Source organism: Staurois parvus, unplaced genomic scaffold, assembly GCF_062004578.1.
Source record: "Staurois parvus isolate SC_StPar_1 unplaced genomic scaffold, SC_StPar_1.0 ptg000426l, whole genome shotgun sequence".
In the NCBI taxonomy this organism is placed as follows: domain Eukaryota; kingdom Metazoa; phylum Chordata; class Amphibia; order Anura; family Ranidae; genus Staurois; species Staurois parvus.
The window spans coordinates 1,909,690-1,933,742 of NW_028318222.1; the positions used below are offsets into that span (position 1 = coordinate 1,909,690).

General features: G+C 42.9%; 1 protein-coding gene across 1 annotated transcript in view; it reads left to right on the forward strand.

Moving 5' to 3' along the window:
* The window catches only part of RHOJ (ras homolog family member J), a 133,399-nt gene that overhangs the window by 86,477 nt on the left and 22,869 nt on the right, over positions 1 to 24,053 (forward strand). The window contains exon 2 of the mRNA XM_089687484.1: positions 14,846 to 14,904. Within this exon, the coding sequence (XP_089543610.1) occupies positions 14,846 to 14,904 (59 nt within the window). The remainder of the gene's footprint in view (positions 1 to 14,845; positions 14,905 to 24,053) is intronic.

Genomic DNA, 24,053 nt, shown 5'->3' on the forward strand with positions numbered 1-24,053 from the left:
GTCATGTTTCACAGGATTTAGCTTCATCCAAGTTTCTCAGTAAGTGCTCTGCCATGTATGAAGGGTTTTCTCTTGCTATACACCATCAATCACTCCTGGCTATCTTCGTGTTATCCAGATGGCTGAAATAAAATCTGTGTGAACTAGATATTTTAAAGCCAATGTGAAGCATTGCAGGGGAGGATGCTGTCTATTACAAAACACAGGTATTACTTTTATTTTTGCAGAGTTGCTCTTAATGTTATTCTACAATGTTAAAAGTAAAAAAACTAGAATAAAATTGTAAAGTTTTTGATGATCTTGAACAACTAGGCAGATCTAAAGGTTAAGTTATTATTTTTTTCTAATAAGCCTGTAAAGCATTGCACCCACAATCAGCAGATCATGAGTGCAATGATAGGCTCCTGCAGACTCTCAGGATAGCTGTCTGTCCGTACCTCCGATAGGCAGGCAGTTACCTGAGAGCAGGAAGATCAATGAACTGCGAGAGTGCTCACCAGCGCCCTCCTCCCCATTGCCGAGTGCCCCCAGCAGTACTGCAACCACCAACCTTTTGCTATGGGGGTACTCGAGCAGGCTTGCTCCTGGGCACAGCTCCTGTGAATGGGCATTGTCCATTCATAAACAGAGTGTGGGTTGGCCCACCCCCAGATCTCATGTCATTGGCTCACTGGCTGTGATTGACAGCAGCAGGGTCCAATGGCTCCCTCTGCTGTGTGATTCACTGAGAAGAGAGAGACCCGGGAATGCTGCAGCTTTTATGCATATCATTGGAGGGGGGCTAAAGGGGGAGCTGCACCCACAAGGTTTTTACCTTAATGCATAGAATGCATTCTGACTTCAAAACCACTTTAAATCTTGTGTTGTAAGGAAGAGGTGAGAACCACTTTGAAGATCTCAAACCAGATTGAAACAACATAAAGCAGGCCATCATAAATTCCATTAAGATATTAAAACATCTTTAACAGGACACAGGCCCAAGGTCATTAAACCTTTTTTTAGTTGAGGAAAGTGGAAAGACAGTGCTGGACCCACAGGTTTACTCCACTGGTATTGGTATCTTAAGGTATTAATGTTGGTGTAAATGATTTGATTCCTGGGCAGGCAGCTTCTACACCCTTGAAGATCTCCACAGTCTCCTTGGCTTGTAGTGTAATGTAAGAGGAGTATCATTTTTTTCCCATATGATTTATCATTTGTTTATTTATTTATTACGTTTTAGGATTGTACAATCAGATTGTATAATGTATGGTTCAATTTATACACATATTAGTTTTGAGATACTTTATCAATTTTTTTTTATTTTAGGTTAACATATCACCCATAATGTATCATTTTAATAATAGTGATGATTATTATTTTATTATTATTATTTATTTATTTATTCTTTTATTTTTCAGGGGGGGAGGGGGGCTGTTTTTCAGCACCCATATTCTCATTTTTGTTCAGCACTCATGTTCTTTTTTTAAGTGATCATTTTGATACTCTCATTACGATTGACTGTTTGGTTTTAATTATGACCTTGTGGAGCGGACATTGTGGTGATGTCAGATTGATATGAAAATCATATGTTCAAGCCCTGATTAAGAGGGCACTTAGACCCCAGAAACATGTTGGCAGCTTCTCAAAATATACCTCTGACCTTTAATAGAATTAAGTTGTATTTGGACCTCTTAGCAGTGGTGTGGAGCTTCAATTTTAACTCTGCTTACATTAAACCCTATTAGGCAGGATGTCCCTTAAGCCAAAGTCTGCTAATAGCTGTAGTAAACAGTAGAATCTGAAAGCCAAAGACTCCTAATAAAGCCCTATCATAAATAAGTTGTAAAACTATCTAGGAATGGATTAAAGCAAATACACATCGTGGTCTGGTTTCTTTTTTAGCTACCAAAATCAAAATACATTCATATTCCATAACTAGCGCTATGATGAAGTTATGTTTATAACACATGATCACACTGTGCATGAGAAGATAACAATCAGGTACATACTACACATGCCTTTGCTATACTGCACAGCAGGAAAATTGGTCACATTGAATCCTCTAGGACAGGGGTCTCCAAACTTTCTAAGCAAAGGGACAGTTTACTGTCCTTCAGGCTTTAGGGGGGCCGGACTGTGGCCGGTGGGAGTAGAGAATGCCCTGGCATCAGTGGGCATAAATAATGCCCCATCATTAGTTTTATTCAGAGGAATAAGGCCCCATGGTTGGCGTCAGTAGGAAGAATAGTGCCATCAGTGATGTCTGTGGGAGGAATGGTGTCAGTCGGTTAAATAGTGCCCCAAGGGCCAGATAGAGGCTAGCAAAGGGCCACAGTTTGGAGACCACTGTTCTAGGAGATATAGGTATGCAATTTATGTTTGCAATACCATGCCATCTGGAAATATATATGGATATAGATTGAATCATTGGCATTAAGGCAGTGTCCACTGAAGTATAATAAAACACTTCAGCATTCCATTCCTTCACTCTATTGTGTGGGGGTTGGCTTAGTGACACCTTCTAGAGCAGCCTTTCTCAACCTTCCCACCCCAGAGGAAGTCCTAAAACAACTCCCAGGTCTCATGGGAGCAATGGGAAAAATGCCTTATACATTGGTAGTCACTAGGAAGAACTAAACCTGTAATAGTGGTGGACAGAATTCTACCATTACAGACCGCTAAAAAAGATCATTAGTGTCATGCTGCTGGATTTGCAAAGTGGTGTTGGTCCTGGAATGATGCAAGTACCATCAATCAGCCACAGCTCAAGGAACCCCCCTAGAAAGCTCTGAATTAACCCTAGGGTTCTATGTGACACTTAGGCCTGGGAAGGCTTTCCCGTTGCACAAGGGAAGCCTGGTTGTGCTTTATAGAGTGGGAAATATAGCTGTGTTTAGTTTAGAGTGGTATGTACTTGATCCAAGTAGCTTTAGCGAGCCTCCTGTTTGGCCAATTTAGGAAGCACTATCCAGTAACCAACTGAGACCCATGGTGCTGGCAGAGAAAGCAGAGCATTGTCAGCTGTGAAAGTGTTAAAAATCTTCTGGGTCCCTTTCCTGGAGTGTGTTGGACCTATAAAAGATGGGAAGCCACTACATGTCATTGGCTTTGCCAAAGGAATCTGTATATCAGGAGCAGGTGAAGTAACCTGGTGTATATATGTATCATACACAGGTAGTTTAATTAAGTCCTGGTTTTCTTTTTTTATCCTTTGTTATATCTCAGTGCGGCTGATCTCCAGCAGCCGCTTTGTAGCCATTTCACATCTACATGCACTTCAGTGTTTGCTGCATTGTATTTCTCAGGATGGGTTTCATGTTGGTGACAACAGTGGACCATGCCTGTGTAATGTTTGTTGAAACAGCCATTTGAAAGCCATGTGAAAGCCGTGGGAGTTTACCAAGTGATCAATGGAGGAGGTATAAATGGAGAAGAGGAGGGGTCCGAGGAACCTTGCGGGATGCCTACAGAAAGAGAAAGTGAAGAGAAGGAGACAGAGTTATAGGTGACAATGAAGGAATGCTGTAATAGGAAGGAGGAGAGCCAGGAATGAGCAGAGTCTTGGATGCCAAGAGAATGTAGTGTTTTGAGGAGGAGGGGATTGTCAACAGTATCAAAAGCAGCAGAAAGTTCTAATGGTATGAGTATGGAGTAGTGGCCATTGGTTTTAGCAGTTAGTAAATCATTAGTGAGCTTTAGCAGGGCAGTTTCAGTGGAGTGTAGTCAGGAAAGTTGTTGTCTTTGAGGTAGGAGCTCAGACAGTTGTAGAAGTTTAGCGGTAGCAAGGAAATGGGTCTTAAGTTTTTCAGGCTTGTGGAGTCCAATGAGGGTTTTTTAAGTATGGGGGTGGTCAGCTCATGCTTTAGAGGGGAGGGGAAAGTGTCAATAGAAAGGGAGAGATTGAGATGTGAGTGAGGGAGCATGGGATAGAGAAGGAGGGTGACCATAGTAGTTGTGAGGGAACGGGGTCTAGCAAACAGGTGGTAAGGTGGGCTTTTGAGAAAGGTTAGGCAACCTTTTCTGTAGTACTAAGGTCAAAATAGGAAAGTATGGAATGTGGTTTTGTACACGGTATATCAAGTCGGATAGCTTGAGTAGCGGAGATGTGCCCACGAATTTAATCAATCTTGTTTTTGAAGTGATTGGGAATCTCATGAGTGAGTGAGTTACTGGGTGGAGGTGGTGGTGGAGAAAGTGGAGAGTTAAAAATAGAGAAGGATGACGAGGACTGGATGACAGAGTATTAATGAAAGTGATGAAGCAGGCTTGTTTGGCAGCATGGAGGGAAGAATTGTGTTTGAGGAAGGCAGATTTATATAGGATGAACGCTTGCTGGGATTTGGTTTTACACCACAATCGCTCCAGTGCATGGCTATGTCTCTTGAGATTTCTGGTGTCGTCAGTCTGCCATGGTTGTAATGGTCAGGGCCTGATTCTGCATGTAGTAAGAGTGTCCAGTGAGGATGAGTGTGAACTATTGTAGAGCGAAGTGGCCATGTCAGAGCAGGACAGGGGAGAGATTTTTATGATGGAGGAGGTCAGTAGCAGAAAAAAGAAGAGAAGGGTTAAAGTGGCAAAGGTGTCTGCAGGTAATCATTTTCTGCTTGGAGGGATAGGGGGTTGGAGACATGGAGATCATACATGCAAGGTGCACTCTAGACATCAAAAGAAATAGCCTAGAAAAACAAGGTTCCTGCCCCCTCCTTTCTCCAAGCAAACAGACTGATGGGAGACTGCACTGTCCACTGATAACTTATCTGTGAAGACTGGAAGTTCAGGAAAGCAGCATTTAAAGCTGTAAAATGCAATTCATGGGTTTAAAATTTTAACCTACTTTATTGTTGAATATATTATACTGTATATTATCAATGTGTTAAGCTAAAAAACTCTTGAGCGTTTAATACTACTTTAATGGCAGATTCACCTTATTTTTTTAAAGAACGCTGCAGATTTAGATATATAGAAAATTAAATGGATGCAGCACCCTCCTCTAGTTAGGTTGTTAGGCTAAATGTAGTTGATGGTTTCACTGTACCCAGTGGAGCAGCGATCTAGAGCAGGGCTTAAAATTTCAAGTCCTGAGCTACTAGCTAGGCCTTAAGAGTTACTCGCCACCAACAAACACACACAAACAGAGACACCTGTACACACACACAGACATGTACATACACACAGAAACATGTACACACACGCACAGAAACACATGTACACACACATACAGACACATGTATACACACACAGGCATGTTCAGACACGCATACACACAGATACATGTACATACACAGAAATACACACGCACAGACACATGTACATACATACATACATAGACAGACACATGTACATACATACATAGACACATGTACACACAGACACATGTATGTACATACACACAAACACACATGTACAGATACACACATGTACATACACACAGACACATGTACATGCATACACAGACACACACAAACACACACATATGTACACACACACACCTATAAAAAGTTGCAGTACTTCATTGTTCACTCACAGAGCCAGGTACTGCACTCTAGGGGGAGGCAGAGAGCACAGCACACACTCCTTGCTTTGCTTTCACTGCGCTCAGCTATTGAGCAGTCTGACGGCTCCCAGTGCCAATGACAGATCCGGCCTAATCTCTGAACCTGCTCAGCAAGACGGCCCTGGGGGGCATACTCGCCCCCACCATAATTTCCACTTGCCATTGGCGAGCAGGCAAGTGGAAATTTCAAGGCCTGATCTAGAGTTTTTGTCTGGTTAGGGCTGTCAAAGCTGTTTGATTCCTCCTACTTTACTTTTGGATGAAGCTTCCAAAATATAGGGCGGGGAGGATCAAATATGAATATTTATCATGGCTCAGCCAAACCCTGGATAGGGGTGTCCTGAAGGTGGCTGAGGGGGTGATAAATGTTTTGGAGGCTTTGCCAGAAGGATTTTCCTCTGCTAGGAGGGTTTTTGTTCTATTGTGGTTGCTGCCCCTAGGAGACAGCTAGAGTGTACTGAAGAACTGCAGTTTGGACTTCAGTGGATTTTGGGCTCAGGGTCTGGAGAGGATTGTTTAAGGATTTTTGCTAGAGGTCACTTTCCTGGACTCCTGGTCTAGAGAAGGATCTTTTATTTCCCTTATGAGAAACTACCTGTGGAAACAGGGTGGCAGACAGCTCCTAAGACATTGTGAGTTAGGCTAAGTTCACACTAGCTTTGTTAGCAGGCATTAGACAGGCGTTTTTAACCACTTACTGTCTGGCTGTTATATATAAACAGCCGCACGGTAGCAGTGCAGGGGTGGGTGGCCATTTATAAATGGTCTCCCTGCCCCCTGCTTGTGCGCGCTCCCTGGGAGCGCACAGCATCGTGATCCGGTGCCCGCTGTGTCCTCTGAACACAGTGGAATACCGATCGTTGTACGGGACCTCTGTGCAAGGTCCCGTCATGTGATTACTGATTGGCCAATACTGCCTTGGCCATATGGTCATATGGTACTGCAGTACCATATGACCACTGTCATATGGTACTGCCTTGTACCATATGACAAGCTGTGACCAATCACAGCTCACACAGTATTTCTCAATGGCTGCAAGAATGCAGCCAGAGAGAAGGAAGAAGTATTTTTACAGCCTTTATGGGTGTAAAAGCAATCCGTGTAAAGAAAAAAAAAAAATCATCACCACCCACAAGTAGCACAGTGTCACCATATGCGCGGCATCTGTTGCCTGCTTGCTAGACTTGGGGTTAAAGTCACAAAGACAAGCCACTCGTTCCCATTCTGTCGATTCATCAACGTCGCTTATTGTACTGCTAGGGTGACAGTATGTAAAAAAAAAAAGCAAAAAACATAATAATATAAAAAAATAAAAATGTAAAAAAATGTTTTTAAAAATTATAAATTTTGGTTATAAACTAATTTTGGTTATTTTTTTTAGCTTAGCATCGCTTTCTTTTTTAAGGCCTTTTTAGCCCACTTTTATTTAAAGAAAATGTTCCATAAAGCTTCCCACGCAGGGGTATCCACCATCAAACACATTCAAATGAAAATTCAGCCTCCTGGCTTGTACACAGTTTTATGTCTGTCTCCTACAGACTCTTTCCAAAATATGGCTCTCGCACACAGCTGGCCACTAGCACACAGCTAGTCTGGCTTCCTCCTCTCCTTGGTGAAGCCCTTCTGACTCCAAGGCAGAGACCTCCTGTCTGCTGGGGTGGAGCCCTCCTGACTCCTGTCTGCCGGGGTGGAGCCCAGAACCCTGGTTAGGCCTCTATGAAAAGGCCTGCACACACCTGTGCAATTAGTCTCCTGGCCATTCCCAAAACCTGGTCCCAGGATTGGAGATTTCATCCCTCCCAAATTGCTTTGAAATCTCCAGGCTCCAGGTCCCAAAGTGGACCTTACAAACAAATGAGGAAAGTGAAAAGCCACTTTCCTCTGTATCAAACACTTACCCTGGAGCCCCTCAACCTGCCTTGTTGAGAATCCTGGGTGAAATAACCTGTCAACATCATGACAGATCGCCACACTGTCACAGGTGACACGCCTCAAATGCCTGGCAGGCGTTTGTGGGGCATTTACAAGGTGGTTGCGAGGCGTTTGCAGAACGTTAATGCCATTAAACTTCATTGTGGGCATTTGTGGTGCAATTTTAACGCTTGGCAAACACCTATCAAAAGCCTCAAAAACGCTCATAGGGCATTTTTGGGAGCATTTGAGGAGCGTTAAAAACGCTTCTCAAATGCCTGTCTAATGCCTGTCAAACACTATAGGGGCGTTTGGCAAGCGATAGAAATTAGTCAAGTGTGAATGAGCCTTAAGACCTGGGTTTGGGACTTTCATGTGTGCTTGCCACTATAAGGATTTGTGCTAAAAAGTTTGTCCTCTTAATTGATTCTAATATTGTTTTGGAGTATCCTGAACCCCCCAACCCCACTTCCGTCTCAAGTTATTCAGCAATAAATCCTAGGGAAAAAGTCTGTATTATTAGTGTGTATGGAACTGTGCAGCCTCTGTACTAGCTAGGGAGATCCTGTGTCATTCTCAGTGGCCCCTCTGGGGGTGAGCACTACATGAGTTTTTAGTGATCTACTTTTAGTTGGGGTGTGGCCTAAGAATTACATTTTAGATGTTAGAATGCTCAAAGGTATCCGTATTTTTGTATGGATATTTGTAGCCTGAGTTAAATGTGTGTGTCAGACATCTCCTTTGACAGTAAATATAATTGTTTCCTGTTCTAGGTTCATACAAATAATCTGCTTTTATAGCGTACATTTCACCAGAAATGTAAGTGTATTGTTCAGCTGAAATATCACATCTGAAACTAATTCTCACAGTTAATTGCAAAACTTGGCACAGCTGCTCTCTGTAGACACATATGAAAGCAATATGTAAAAACATGTAGAAGGCTGACATATAATGCTTTACAGTAAAATCAAGTCCACCAATTTAATGAAGATATCTGGTTGAACGGATGTTGGGGAGATAACCACAAGTGTCCTGCTACTAATTGTTGTCTGAGAAAGAATTTAATACTGAGCTCCAGGAAGATATCATATGAATGCAGCTCTATATTAATTCATTGTTAAAGCCCAAATCCAGGGGAAAAAAAATTAAAGTAGTACATTGTGCATCAATTATCTTAGCTATCCTGCAGTATAATGGATCAAAGTCAGGGTTTCCTCTATGAACAAGCTAACATCCTGCCCTGGTGACTAGACATTTTTCCCTCTTTATTTTCTCCTTGGGTACCAGTCTGCTTACCTCCCCCGTGAATTCTCCTGCCTCTGGAGTCCATGAGAGAGGACCTGGTCCTCCGAAGTGTCGCCTTCGCCAATAGGAGGTGTGCACATCAAGCACACAGCAGGGGGATCTGAGAAGAGGATCAGGGCTGGTCTGTGCAAAACTATTACACAGAGCAGGTAAGTATGACAAATGTATTATTTTTTTGAAACATTAACCCTGTAGAATCACTCTAAGTGCTCTGTAAAATACAGCACTGACACTTCACACATCAGGAGAGAAAGTAGAAATGACTGGTATGAAGCAGCTGGTCCCATTGTGTCTCACTGGCCATATGGTGAAACATTTGTGGACTTGATCATCATGCTTATGTAAATTTGTTGGACATCTCATTCCAAAACCATGGACATTAATATGGAGTCGCTAGTCATAACAGCTTACTCTCTTCTGGCAGTGTCTTTTTTTGTGCACATTCAGCCAACAGAATATTTGCGAGGTTGGATACTGATGTTGGAAAAGAAGCCCTGGCTCTGAATTTGTGTTAAAATTCTTCCTAAAGAAGTTCAATAGGGTTGAGGTCAATAGCAAAAGGTACCAGGGGCATCTCATGGGGCCCCCTACTGACCCCAGGCCCTCGGGCAGTGCCCGAGTTTCCAAATAGTCAGTCTGCCCCTGTGAGATGGGTTTTCAGGGTGCGCCTAAAGGAGAGGAGAGTAGGTGATAATCTGATTGGTTGGTCCTGGAGGCGGGCATGGGAGGAGGAGACCAGGGAACTAGAGAGAAGGAGGTCTTGTGAGGAGCGGAGTGTGCGTGCTGGGCGGTACTTGGATATTAGGTCAGTGATGTAGTTCGGGGCAGTATGGTGGACGGCTTTGTACGTCAGTGTTAGGATTTTGAATTTGATCCATTGCGCAATCGGAAGCCAGTGGAGGGATTGGCAGAGGGGGGTGGCGGAAATGGAGCGGTTGGAAAGGTGAATGAGTCTGGCAGCCGTATTCAGGATGGACTGAAGCGGGGATAGCCAGCGGCGAGGCAGGCCAGTAAGGAGGGAGTTGCAGTAGTCGAGTCGTGATATGATGAGGGAGTGGCTGAGCTGTTTAGTGGTTTCTGGGGTTAGCAGCGTGCGATATTTGGCGATGTTGCAGAGGTGGAGTCTGCACAAGCTTGTTAAAGATTGAACTTGGGGCTGGAAGGACAGGTTGGAGTCCAGAATGAATGACACCAAGTAACATTAACAATACTCTTCACCGTAAACCCCTAAACTCACTAGTTCTTCAACCCTGGATAGTGCAGAGAATGCAATTGCAACCCAAACTTTATTTCCTAATACATCTCTTATCCAATATACAGGCTAAAGCAGCATTTCTTTTGCACACATACCATTTGCCATTGTGTTACCTGCTGTTTTAGCCTCTCATACGGCTCCAGAAAAAAGGACAAACCATGTCAAACTTTAGTAACAATCAAATAAAATAGAATTCCTCCCAAATGAAGGAAGGAAACCTAATAACCTAAAATATCAAATATTCTTAGCTTTGTGTAGATTCCCGATGTTAGAAAATTTTGATATTCTTCACATATTATTTTAATTAGTTATGTTTGACTGAACATGTAAATCGTGTTAGCTGAGGTTTTTTGTTAGTCTCACGTACAGTGACAATAGAACACAAAGGCCAAATCACAGATTTGCTAAGATCCTGTGGGCAAATAATTACTACAAGAAGATTAGGTCTATAACATAGTAAATTCATTAAGTGCTGCGCTAGTAAATCCATGTTGTGTATCACACAACAGGGGAGGAACGTGGGAATAAATCAAGCTCTGTGCAAACTGAGAAACGGCAAAGGATTCTCACCGAGAGCCAGCTTGATGAACGCTCTTCTAGATGTGTTATTTGTGTCGTAAATGAACCTGCGTATATGGAAACGTATATAAGCCTCCTCAGCAGTACGTCTAGAATTTATTGCACTCTAAAGTGATATATTAGAGGGGTATCTTAAAGTAAAATCAGTGCCCTGATTTTCAGTGCAGCCCATCAGTGCTGCCCTTCAGTGCCCATCAGTGATGCCTTGCAGTGTCCATCAATGCTGCCTTTCAGTGCAAATCAGTGCTGCCAATCAGTGCCCATCAGTGATGCCTGTCAATGCCCATCAGTGCCTCCTATCAGTGCTTCCCATCAGTACAGTCTAATAGTACCCATCAGTGCCACCTATCAGTGCCAATCAGCATCGCCTATCAGTGCTTATCAGTGCCCATCAGTGCCACATAGCAGTGTCCATCAGTGATTCCTGCCAGTGCCCATTAGTGATTCCTGTCAGTGCCCATCAGTGCCATCTATCAGTGCCACCTATCAGTGCAGCCTCATCAGTGCACACCAGTGAAGGAGAAAAATTATTTATTTACAAAATTTTATAAAAGCAACAAAGGAACACTTTGTTTTCTTATATTTTCGGCCTTTTTTGCATTTGTTTAAAAAAAAATTAAAAAACCCAGTGGTGATTAAATACTATCAAAAGAAAGTTCTATATGTTTAAAAAAAAAAGTTAAACATTTTGTTTGAGTAAACTGTTGCATGACCGCGCAATTGGCCTGGGCAGGAAGGGGGTGAAAGTGCCCAGTCGGCAAGTGGTTAACATAGAAATGAACATTTGTGTACATATATTAAAAAATATTATAAATAAACTTTTCCCCTTTGTTTATAAATGATCATATACCCTCTGTTCTCAGCTGGCTAAGAGGAGAAACAGCAGGACACTGAACTTCCCAGTAAAAGGCTGCCAGGGGATGGGGGGGGGGGTGTCAGGAAAAGTCTGATCATTGGTGGAGAGCACACTGAATTTTCAGCATAGCCAAAGAACTGACCATGACTCTGGCTTAGTGTGGTCAGTTTTTAATAGGCAAGCTGAGGAATTGGCAGGGACACCCGGGATTTCAAACAAAGGAAGCAATACAAAGAGAACAGGATACGTCTTCATACAAGTACATGGTACATCAGGCATATACTGTATCAGCAATATGATTCCTTTATTAAAGATGGAAAATGAGAGGAATTTACCCAAAAAAATACTCATGTGGTTATTGAACACGATTTTTTATTAGAATGGGGAAGCAAATTTGGAACATGTTTTGTAGACCTTGAGCACTTAGATCACTGGTATTATGTACAATTATTATTATGAACACTACTTATATTTGTGCTTATGCCATTTCTGAGTCATCTGTTTGTCCTTCTATATTTATATTTGTTTGATAGTTCTTTTTGGATTTTATTCCAACAACTTTGCGGTATATCGCTTTTCCAACATTTCTGAATAGCTCTGAGCTTCCCCCCTGTGGTCTGAATTGGAGCTGCATTTTTTTTATTTAATTCAACTAGTTAAGGGAGCATATAGAATGCCATTTAAGGAGCCATCCAAACTGCATCTGCACTCCCACCTCCATCTGCTGCTTCTAAGGGTCACTAAGGCTCCGTTCACACTAATGTGTTTTGTAGTGTTTTTTGCAGAAACACACTACAGTCCATTTAACATGATTTCCTATGGGACATGTTCACATCTCCACGTTTTCACCTGGTGCGTTTTTTGGAAAGGGTCAGGGACTTCTTTACCCTAGGTGCACACCTAAGCGTTTTTGCAGCGTTTAGCATTTTGCAGAAATGCAGTACAGTCCATTTAAGATAATTTCCTATGGGACATGTTCACACCTGTGCGTTTTCACCCGGGCCTTTTTTGGAAAGGGTCAGGGACTTTTTTGAAAGCAAAAAGATGCATTTTTGGTTCTATAGACTTCAATGGAAATGCTGCAGATGAGCATGTATTGTGTTTTTGCTGCATTTTTGCTGCATTTTTGATTCGTTTTGCATTTTAAATCTGACCTAGTAACAAGAAAAATGAAAAAGCAAAACGCATTAAAAGCGCGGCATAAACGCGTCAAAATGCAAGTGCAAAAACACAAAGCAGAAACAGCTCAATCGCAACCTGCATAGGGGTGAACCTAGATTTAAACACAAAAAGTTTTGGTTCTATAGACTGCAATGGAGATGCTGCAGAAAAGCATGTAGTGCGTTTTTGCTGCGTTTTGGTGCATTTTTGCCATTTAATCTGCTTAACAACAAGAAAAAAAAGCAAAACGCAGCAAAAACGTGTAAAAAATACATGTGTATAAATACAAAACACACCACAAAAAGCACTGCAGAAGTGGATCAAATGCAAACTGCACAGGTGTGAACAAATCACGGCTTGAACTATCTTGCTTTGCGTGTAATGAGTCTATCTCATATATTAGTTTCACCTTTTAAGTTGCATTACTGAAATAAATGAACTTTTGCACGATATTCTAATTTTTCGAATTTCACCTGTATATATAAACAGTGTTTGGGTGCAGTAAATAATTTTCTAGCAAAAAATACTGATTTCTACATATAAACAAAAATGCCAGAAAAGCCTGGTCTTCAAGTGGATAAATATATATATATATATTGGTTGGCCTGCCTTTACACGCACATGAACTTTAATGGCATCCCAGTCTTAGCCTGTAGGGTTCAAAATTGAATTGGCCCCGCCCTTTGCAGCTATAACAGCTTCAACTCTTCTGGGAAGGCCGTCCACAAGGTTTAGGAGGGTGTCTATGGGAAGGTTTGACCATTCTTCCAGAAGCACATTTGTGAGGTCAGGCACTGATGTTGGATGAGAAGGCCTGGCTCACAGTCTCCGCTCTAATTCATCCCAAAGGTGTTCTATGGGGTTAAGGTCAGGACTCTGTGCGGGCCAGTCAAGTACCTCCACCCCATACTCGCTCATCCATGTCTTCATGGACTTTGCTTTGTGCACTGGTGTGCTGTCGTGTTGGAACAGGAAGGGGCCATCCCCAAACTGTTCCCACAAAGTTGGGAGCATGAAATTGGCCAAAATGACTTGGTATGCCGATGCCTTAAGAGTTCCCTTCACTGGAACTAGGGGGCCAAGCCCAACCCCTGAAAAACAACCCACACCATTCCCCCCCCCCTCCACCAAACTTTACACTTGGCACAATGCAGTCAGGAAATTAGCATTCTCCTAGAAAACTGCCAAACCCAGACATGTCCATCGGATTGCCAGACAGAGAAGTGTGATTCATCACTCCAGAGAAAATGTCTCACTGCTCTAGAGTCCAGTGGCGGCATGCTTTACACCACCACATTGGACGCTTTGCATTGCACTTGGTGATGTAAGGCTTGGATGCAGCTGCTCAGCCATAGAAATCCATTCCATGAAGCTCTCTACTCACTGTTGTTGTGCTAATCTGAAGGCCACATGAAGTTTGGAGGTCTTTAGCTATTGACTCTGGAGACTGTCAGCAACTTCTGTGCACTGTGTGCTTCAGAATGCGCTGACCCTGCGCTGCCATTTTACGTGGCCTACCACTTGGTGGCTGAGTTGCTGATGTTCCCAGTTGCTTCCACTTTGTTATAATACCACTAACAGTTGACCGTGGAATATTTAGTAACAAGGAAATGTCACGGATGGACTTATTGCACAGGTGGCAACCTATCACGGTACCACACCTAAATTCACTGAGCTCCTGAGAGCAACCCATTCTTTCACAAATGTTTGTAGAAGCAGTCTGCATGCCTAGGTGCTTGATTTTATACACCTGTGGCCATGGAGGTGATTGGAACACCTGAATCCAATGATTTGGAGGGCTGGCCCAATACTTTTGGCAATATAGTGTATAGCTAGATAGATAGATGTGTGTATATGCATGTGTAGTGTGTATGTATATCTATTTACCAACTGTATAGTGACAGAAAGTAGTCTCCCTGTATCTCATGTACTAATTAGCTTTAAGGTTCCTTCAGTCGCACTGTACAAATCAGCTCCAGTCTCTCTGGGGTGTGTAAAAAGACTAATCAGAGGCAATCTGCGCTCCATATATATTCTAGTCACTCAAGACTGTGGCTTGGACCATCTGTTTTAAGTGCAGCCTTTACCGCCTCCAATTAAACATGATCTCTGTTAGCTTTCTGCTCATTGTCACCATTAGAAGAAATGGAGTTGGAACCTGCAGACGATTAGATGGCTGAAATGCTGACGGATGATCATTGCTCCCCTTTGTAATAGAACATTGTCTTTTATTGTTTTCCAGTGACGGTGAGCGTTGGAGGGAAGCAGTATCTCCTGGGACTCTATGACACTGCAGGACAGGTAACAGCCATGTCTTATAAATGTTCTTTAACCTCCCTGGCGGTATGATTATGTCAGGAATTTTGTACCAAAAGCGGTACCATTTTTTTGCATGGAAATATGTAATTTTTTTATTGTAGGCCTGTAATTTAGGAATAACTCCATGAAATCTGTCCGAACAAGAGTCTAGTAAACATTCCGGATATGATAAAACTTGAAACACGAAATCATAAATTATAATTTAATAAATACTCATAAAAAATAATTATATAATAATAATAAATTTAATTCAATAATATAATCAAACCAAAAACACTGAAATTTGAAATATAGCGCCAAGTTCGCACATCACTGAGCAAAGTCGCAAAATCGTTTTCAGTGTATCATGACGAATTTCCCCACGAATCATTATCACTCAATTCTGCAAGTAGTTCTGATTTACTATCGCTGTTCTCTAGCCGGTCTAAAACCGATTTAGACCTAAAGGGACGCTTTTTGGACGCCATGGACTTTTCTAAGTTTCCAGGCATAAAGAACAGTCAAAATGCAGGCAGGGCACAGGACAAAGCACTAGGGACAAAATGTATGTGAAATGCTTTGATACAGGAATGTTTTGCTATGAAATAATCGTTTTAAAAAAAATGTCATTTTTTTAAAATTTTCAAATTTGCTGCCGGTTCTGGCGCCCGTACGTCCCGACGTCACAGGGACCGGAACACGGAAGCCAGATACCGGCATCGGCCAGAGGAGATGGCCGAGGATGCTGCAGGGGACGCATCGCGGGAGCGAAGGACAAGGTAAGCGCTGTAGGGAATCCCTGTGCAACGCCGCATGGTAAGCCCGAGTGTAGCTCGGGGTTACCGCTTTTGGTACTGAAACTTTACCCCGAGCTACACTCGGGAATACCTCCAGGGAGGTTAATAACACTTAAAAAAGAAACACAGATGACATAAATATAAATGACAAGCCAGTTTATATAAAAGTTCTGTTAATCAGTGCCAGCACCATGGGTAGCACCCAACATACAATTTCTAGAAACCATTCCTTATGTTGTTATTCTCTTTTGACCACCTTTGGATATTTACGTCTACACTGTAGGGGATGTTGAGAACAGTTGGGGGCTCTTTACAGTTCAAAAACCATGAAACCCAATTTCTAATAGTGCATCTTAGTTTTGCTAAAATAATCCCATGGCACTAAGGAGTGGAGCTTGTACAAAACAGCACCAGCATTAAACTATAACTAAAGCTGGTCATAGATGGATCAAAAGTCATCTGGTTCAGCAGGGACCGACCAAATTTGTATTCATCTATGGCTGTTCCTACTCAACACAACTCAATCTAACAATCAGCATCTGTTGAACGGGAATGTTGGAAAACTTTTGTTGGTCAGCAGCTGCAGCCACTGATCAACCGCTGGCTGATCATAAAAAAACACCCTTCTATGGCCAGTCTAAGGCCGAAACTTAGAAACTTAAAAGCCACTGAACAAGAATCCCTATTCCCGTTCTGGCGAGAACTCAAAGTTTTGGATTTTTCTATCACTTTCACTCTTTGTGACAGTGATCACCAGGACAATTAGATGGGTGATTCTCCTTACTGGACACGTAAACAGCCATAAAAACATGACAGAGGTTCCAACCTTTCTCTTCTCTAAAACTAAAAAGTTTTGCCTTTGGATATACTTTCAAGTGTGACTAGGACAGTATGGTGTTTAAAGGATAAGTTCACTTTTCAAAATCTGAAACAGGTATTTGGCATGCTCACAAGGGGCTGAAGCGGGCTCTGCAGGATAGGCAAGAGTAAGGAACAATATATTAAATATGTAAGTACTTATATAATACAGAGAAAGTCCGTATGGATGATTACTTGAAGGCTGCCAGCTGGTAAAGAGCTAGAGGGGACCCTTTGAGGAGATCTAGGGAAAAAAGAGTGGCGCCTTCTAAGTGCAGCAGATAAAAAACTTTAATTCGAGGTAAGATACAGGCAGCTCACTAGATGCATGGTGAAAGGGTGCTTGTCATGGTAAATGGCATCCGGTGTGAACTGGAGTGCTAGTCGCTGTGCAATGGTGTACATCCGGTGTCAGGCTCCCAGCACTTCCTGTGAGCTCCGGGTACACCATGAAGAAGTGCTGAGGTCACATCCGATCACATGGGTAGCGGAGGGGTGGCACGCGTTTGGAGCATGCATGCTCCCTCTTCAGACAGCCTTTGTGGCTGTCAACTTGTAGCTCTCAATGAACTACCACGGCACTGTGGTAGTTCATTGATTCTTCCTGTCAGCACCCATCCACAGTACATTGGGGGGTAACATACACTTTAAAAACCAACAACAAACTATACCAAAAAATATTAGGACTTTAACAGTGTCAGTCATAGTTAATGATGCAAAACCCTATATTAAAGTGTTACTAAAACCCACAACAGTAAAATCAGTCTGTATATGCAGTAAAGCATGCTTGTTATACTCACTGTGGAACCTAAGGGGTTAATCCTCTGCATTGTGTAAAAAAGCTGTTTGATCCTGTTTTCTCTGATCCTCCCCTTCTTTTACTCTCCCCAATCCATCTGCCATAGTACAGAGCAGCAGTGGCAAGTCTGCATGTGCTCTGTTTGGTGTGTATTGCTAGAGAGTTTTTTTCTTCTTTTTTTGGGAGGGTGCATGTGATCGGCACAGGGCTAATCAGCAATGTCCAGGCAAAGGGTCAGGGGTCATGCAGCCTCATAGGACAGTTAGAGGAGAATTAAAACTACAAGCTTTAACCAGCGCTCGGCCAGACACTAATAGAAGTTACAAGACTGCTATATACTGCTGATGAGAAAAGGTATTTAGCAGTTTATATTTACTAAAATAATTGTATTTCCATGTTCTGTGTACTGTGGGAGACCAGATATAGTGAAAGCAGGGCCTGGGTTTAGTAACACTTTAAAATATAATTCATCAAGTTCATTGTACAAAAAATCCTAAAATATTAAAAAAGTTATAAAATATGATGCTGTATAACTCAAACTAAGCTGCTCTCTTTTCATAATTTTGAACCAATAATTTAATATGGATATACAGTGAGGAACAGAAGTATTTGTACACCTGCGATTTTGCTAGTTCTTCCACTTAGAAATCATGGAGGGGTCTGAAATTCACATTGTAGGTGCATTCCCACTCTGAGACACAGAATGTAAAAAAAATTCAAGAAATCACATTGTATGATTTTGAAAGAATTTATTTGTCTTGCACTGCTGAACATAAGTATTTGAACACCTAAGAAACAGCAAGAATTCTGGCTCTCAAAGACCTGTTACTGTGCCTTTAAAAAGTCCACCTCTACTCCACTCATTAATCTAACTTAGTAGCACCTGTCTGAGCTCTTTAAAGACACCTGTCCACCCCACAATCAGTCAGACGCCAACTACTACCATGGGCAAGACCAAAGAGCTGTCAAAAGGCACCAGAGACAAAACCGTGGACCTCCACAAGGCTGGAAAGGGTTACGGGGCAATTGCCAAGCAGCTTGGTGAAAATAGATCAACTGTTGGAGCAATTGTTAGAAAATGGAAGAGGATAAAGACGACTGTCAGTCTCCCTTGGGCTGGGGCTGCATGCAAGATCTCACCTCGTGGGGTATCACTGATGATAAGAAAGGTGAGGAATCAGCCCAGAACTACAAAGGAGGAGCTGGTCAATGACATAAAGAGAGCTGGGACCACAGTTTCAAAGCTCACTCTCGGTAGAACACTACGCCATCATGGTTTAAAATCATGCATTGCACGGAAGGTTCCGCTGCTCAAGTCATCACATGTCCAGGCCCGTCTGAGGTTTGCCAATGACCATTTTAATAGTATAAAAAAATAGTAAACGTGATACCATTATAGAAATACACACCCAAACACAACAGAGCAGAAGCAATTATACAAAACTGATATACACTGGAAAAGCAAAATCTGGTGATTAATTAAATAAGACAAATCTTGAAGCCTGCATACATAACGGCTGATTAAAGAAGTCAGGTAATAATTAGAATGGAGGCAAGGGAGGTTAGGAATGGTTTAGGAATGCACACAGAGACAAACTGTCCCGCTCACGCTGCATTTTTTACAGTGTCCCACCAAAGCAAGTTTTCAAGGTTATTGATGTAACTGGTTCAGACAGTATTAAATAGCATAGGCCTCCTTCCTGACACTAATAATACTTAGACCTTGGCGCCAATGATCCAGCTGTATGAAATAAGTATCGCTGCCTACACATTTTAATGTAGTCACTTTACAAAATGGGAAAATCCAAACAGCTCCCAGAAATTGGCTTTAACAGACTCAGCAACTGCAAAGTATAGTATGTTATTGAGCCGACACTTCACTATCTTGTGCAGTATTATTATTATTATTATACAGGATTTATATAGCACCAACAGTTTGCACAGCGCTTTACAATATAAAGGGAGACAATGCAATTACAATACATTTCAGTACAGAAGGAATGGGAAGGCCCTGCTCATGGAGCTTACAATCTAAAAGAAGGAGGAGATGGTACAAAAGGTAAAAGCTGCAGAGGATGATCTGATGGAGGTGGCTCAAGTACAGTTCTTAGGTGGAGGTGGGGTAAGCTTCCCTGGATAAGTGAGTTTTCAAAGATCACTTAAAGGCAGCCAGGGTGGGGCCTGACCTCACCTACTGCGGTAGGGAGTTCCAAAGGATGAGAGAGGCTCTGGAGAAGTCCTGGAGGCGAGCATGAGAGGAGGTGGCAAGGGAGCTAGAGAGCAGGATGTCTTGGGAGGAGCGGATCAAGCAATTTGGACAATATCTGCAGATGAGGTTGATGTAGCTAGGGGCAGTGTTGTGGATGGCTTTGTGTGTTGTGGTTATTTTTTGAATTTTATACGTTGGGTTAGTGGAAGCCAATGAAGGGATTGGCAGAGAGGGGCAGCAGTCACTGATCGGTTGGTAAGGTGTATGAGTCTAGCAGCAGCATTCATAATAGACTGAAGGGGGGATAGCCTGTGTAATGGTAGACCAGTGAGGAGGGAGTTGCAGTAATCGAGGCGAGATATAACCAAGGCATGGATAAGTTGTTTTGTGGTATCATTAGTCAAGAAGGGGCGGATTTTGGAAATGTTGCAGAGGTTGAGGCAGCAGGATTTAGCCAGTAATTGGATGTGAGGCCCAAAGGAGAGGTCAGAGTCTAAGAATACACCGGTATGCAAAATAATTTGAGATGTACAGTTTAGTAACTTTTTACAGTGCATTATTCCTACAGGCAATGATTTTATTTGGGAATGAGGAAAGAGTGAAGTATGACTTACTTGTTTTAAAAGGAGCTGTCAACCCAAACATGTTATTTCCAACTTGCAGATTGCCCACCTGCAATGTACTGTGGATGGGCGGCCCACACAGGCAAAGCGGCATATCCGTACATCGCTGTCTGCTTTTGGGTTTGGGGGGGCCTGTCAGCAAGTCCTGGCCAATGATTCATGGCTGGGACCTGCTGATAAGCTGTGTAGAATCACAGCCCAGAGCTCTGTGTTGACAATAAACACAGAGCTCCGTACAGAGGAGCAGGGATGAGAAAGTAAGAGATCATTAGTAAAAAGCAGCACTAATTATACATAGTAAACATTGTGAGGCATACATTTAACCACTTGATCGCTCTAGATACTAACCTCTTCCCAGCCAGTGTCATAGTACAGTGACAGTGTATAGTATTATCACTGATCACTGTATTAATGTCACTGGTAATTCAGTGGAAGATAGTCAGTTCCCCTTAGCGCTAGTTAGTTTAACATTGCCTTCCTTACTATCGCAATCCCATTATAAGTTGCTGATCACCACCATTAGTAGTATTAAAAAAAAATTCCAATATATACCATAGTTAGCAGGTACTAAAATGTTCCCGCAAACCAATCAATATATGCTTATAGGGATTTTGTTTTATCAAAAACATGTAGCAGAATACATTTTGGTCAACATTTATGAAGAAGTTAGATTTTTTAAATTTTGTTTATTGGATATATTTTGTAGCAGTAAGTTAAAGATATATACAGTTGCAAGAAAAAGTATGTGAACCCCTTGGGATTACGTGGAGTTTTGCATGAATTGGGCATAAAATGTGCTCTGAACGTCATCTAAGTCACAACAATAGAAGAACACAGTCTGCTGAACATAATACTACACAAACATTAGATGTTGTCATGGTTTAATTGCACATAACATGTAAACATTCACAGTGCAGGGAGGAAAAAGTATGTGAGGCCCTAGCTTAATGACTTCTCTCAGAGCTAATTGGAGCCAGGAGTGAGCTAACCTTGACTCCAATCAGTGTGATGATATTGGATGTGTTGCTGACAGCTGTCCTGCCCTTAAAAAACACACACCTGTTTTGGGTTTACTGGTTTCAAGAAGCACTGTCTGATGTGAACCATGCCTCGCAGAAAAGAGCTCTCAGAAGACCTACGATCAAGAATTGTTGACTTGCATGAAGCTGGAAAGGGTTACAAAAGTATCTCCAAAAGCCTTGATGTTCATGTGTCCACGGTAAGATACACTGTCTACAAATGGAGAAAGTTTAGCACTGTTGCTACTCTCCCTAGGCGTGGTCGTCCTGTAAAAATGACTGCAAGAGCACAGCGCAGAATGCTGCATGAGGTAAAGAAGAATCCCAGAGTGTCAGCTAAAGACCTACAGAAATCTCTGGCACATGCTCACATTTTTGTTGACACATCTACAATAAGGAAAACATTAAACAAGAATGGAGTACATGGGAGGACACCACGGAGGAAGCCATTGCTGTCCAAAAAGAATATTGCAGCAAGTTTGAAGTTTGCAAAAGAGCACCTGGATGTTCCACAGCACTACTGGCAAAATATACTGTGGACAGATGAAACTAAGATTGAGTTGTTTGGGAAGAACACACGACACTATGTGTGGAGAAAAAAAGGCACAGCACACCAACATCAAAACCTCATCCCCACTGTAAAACATGGCGGAGGGAGCATCATGGTTTAGGGCTGCTTTGCTGCCTCAGGGCCTGGTCGGATTGTTGTCATTGATGGGAAATTGAATTCCAGAGTTTATCAAGACATTTTGCAGGAAAACATACGACCATCTGTCCGCCAACTGAAGCTCCGCGGAGGATGGGTGATGCAAAAGGACAATGACCCAAAGCATACAAGTAATTCAACAAAACAATGGCTGCAACAGCACAGAATACGCCTTCTGGAGTGGCCCAGTCAGAGTCCTGACCTCAACCCGATTGAAATGCTGTGGCATGACCTTAAGAGAGCGATTCACACCAGACATCCCAAGAATATTGCTACACTGAAACAGTTTTGTGAAGAGGAGTGGTCCAAAATGACTCCAGATCGTTGTGCAGGTCTGATCTGCAACTACAGGAAACGTTTGGTTGAGGTTATTGCTGCCAAAGGAGGGTCAACCAGTTATTAAGTCCAAAGGTTCACGTACTTTTTCCTGCCTGCACTGTGAATGTTTACATGTTATGTGCAATTAAACCATGGCAACATCTAATGTTTGTGTAGTATTATGTTCAGCAGACTGTGTTCTTCTATTGTTGTGACTTAGATGACGTTCAGAGCACATTTTATGCCCAATTCATGCAAAACTCCACGTAATCCCAAGGGGTTCACATACTTTTTCTTGCAACTGTATATTTTATTTTATTTTATTTTCGGTCTTTTTTTGTTTATATCACTAAAAATAAAAGAAAGCTCTATTTGTGTGTAAAAAAATTATATACATTTTGTTTGAGTAAATAGTTGCATGACTGCACAATTTTCAGTTAAAGTAGTGCAGTGATAAATAGCAAAAAATGGCCTGGTCATGAAGGGGCTAAAATCTTCCAGAGGTTAACTTGAACGCAACTGAACACTGCACACTCTATTGAACACCCAGCCAGCAGCTGTTTAACTCAAATACCACTGTATATGTGTCAGGGCAGGAGCTGAGGAACGGACAGGCAGGCCTAACAATGTAACGCACTGGCTGACGACAACCACCACCCACAGACCAAAGTCCCTCAGGGCGCGGAGTCTAAGTCCCAGGCTGCCCTTCACCAGGGCCCCTGATGGTGGGGATGGACTTGACGCAGCCAGGAACCAGGTCGCGGCCCCCGAGACACCTCAGCTGCGGTAATGGCCGCCGCCAATGGCGTGTAGCTGGTGGAAGAGACAAAAGAGTAGTCAGACAAGCCGGGTCAACAACAATAGGACAAAACAGTACAGGACAGCAGACGAGAATCACAGGTCACGAGCCGGGTTCAGCAACAGAGGGTCAGATCAAAGGAGAATACAAAGAATAGTCAAGACAAGCCGAATCAGATACCAGGAGAGTCACGAGAGTCAGAACAGAGTAACAGCAACACAAAGACACAAGACACAAGTGCAAAGAGCATGTGCGGGCCACAGGCTTATATGTCATCAGCCACACCCCTCTGGAGGATGGACCACAGAAACCTGAAGGCATAAAAGGACTCCCATCATGCACAGCAGAATCCAAGATGGACGCCAGCACATGCAGTAACATAACCTCAGGGAAAAGGTAGGACCTTGACAGTACCTCCCCCTCAAGGGCCCCTCCCCCTCCGCGGCTCAACAAAAGGTTTCTGAGGAAAGCGGGTATGAAAAGCGCGGAGGAGGGCAGGAGCATGGACATCCGCGGAAGGAACCCAGGAACGCTCCTCGGGACCATAACCGCGCCAATGAACCAGGAACTGTAATCGACCGCGCACCAATCGAGAGTCCAGGATCCGGCTCACCTCATACTCCTCATGACCGTCAACCCGGACAGGACGGGGCCGAGGAAGAGAGGTAGTGAAGCGATTGCAGATCAGAGGTTTCAACAGGGAAACATGAAAGATATTGGAGATCCGCATCCCAGACGGAAGGGCAAGGGCATAGGCCACCGGATTCACTTTGCGGAGAATGCGGAAAGGACCGACAAAACGGGGAGCCAGTTTGGGTGTGGGCACCCGAAGATTGAGGTTGCGAGTAGACAACCACACCCGATCGCCGACCTGGTATGAAGGAGCGGGCAACCGTCTGCGATCAGCCTGGAACTTCTGGCGCTGAGCTGAGTCCCTCAAGGCCCTCTGGATCTGCCCCCAAGAAGAACGCAGGGCAGCAAGATGGTTCTCCACAGCCGGAATGTCCTGTGGTGAGAACCTCTC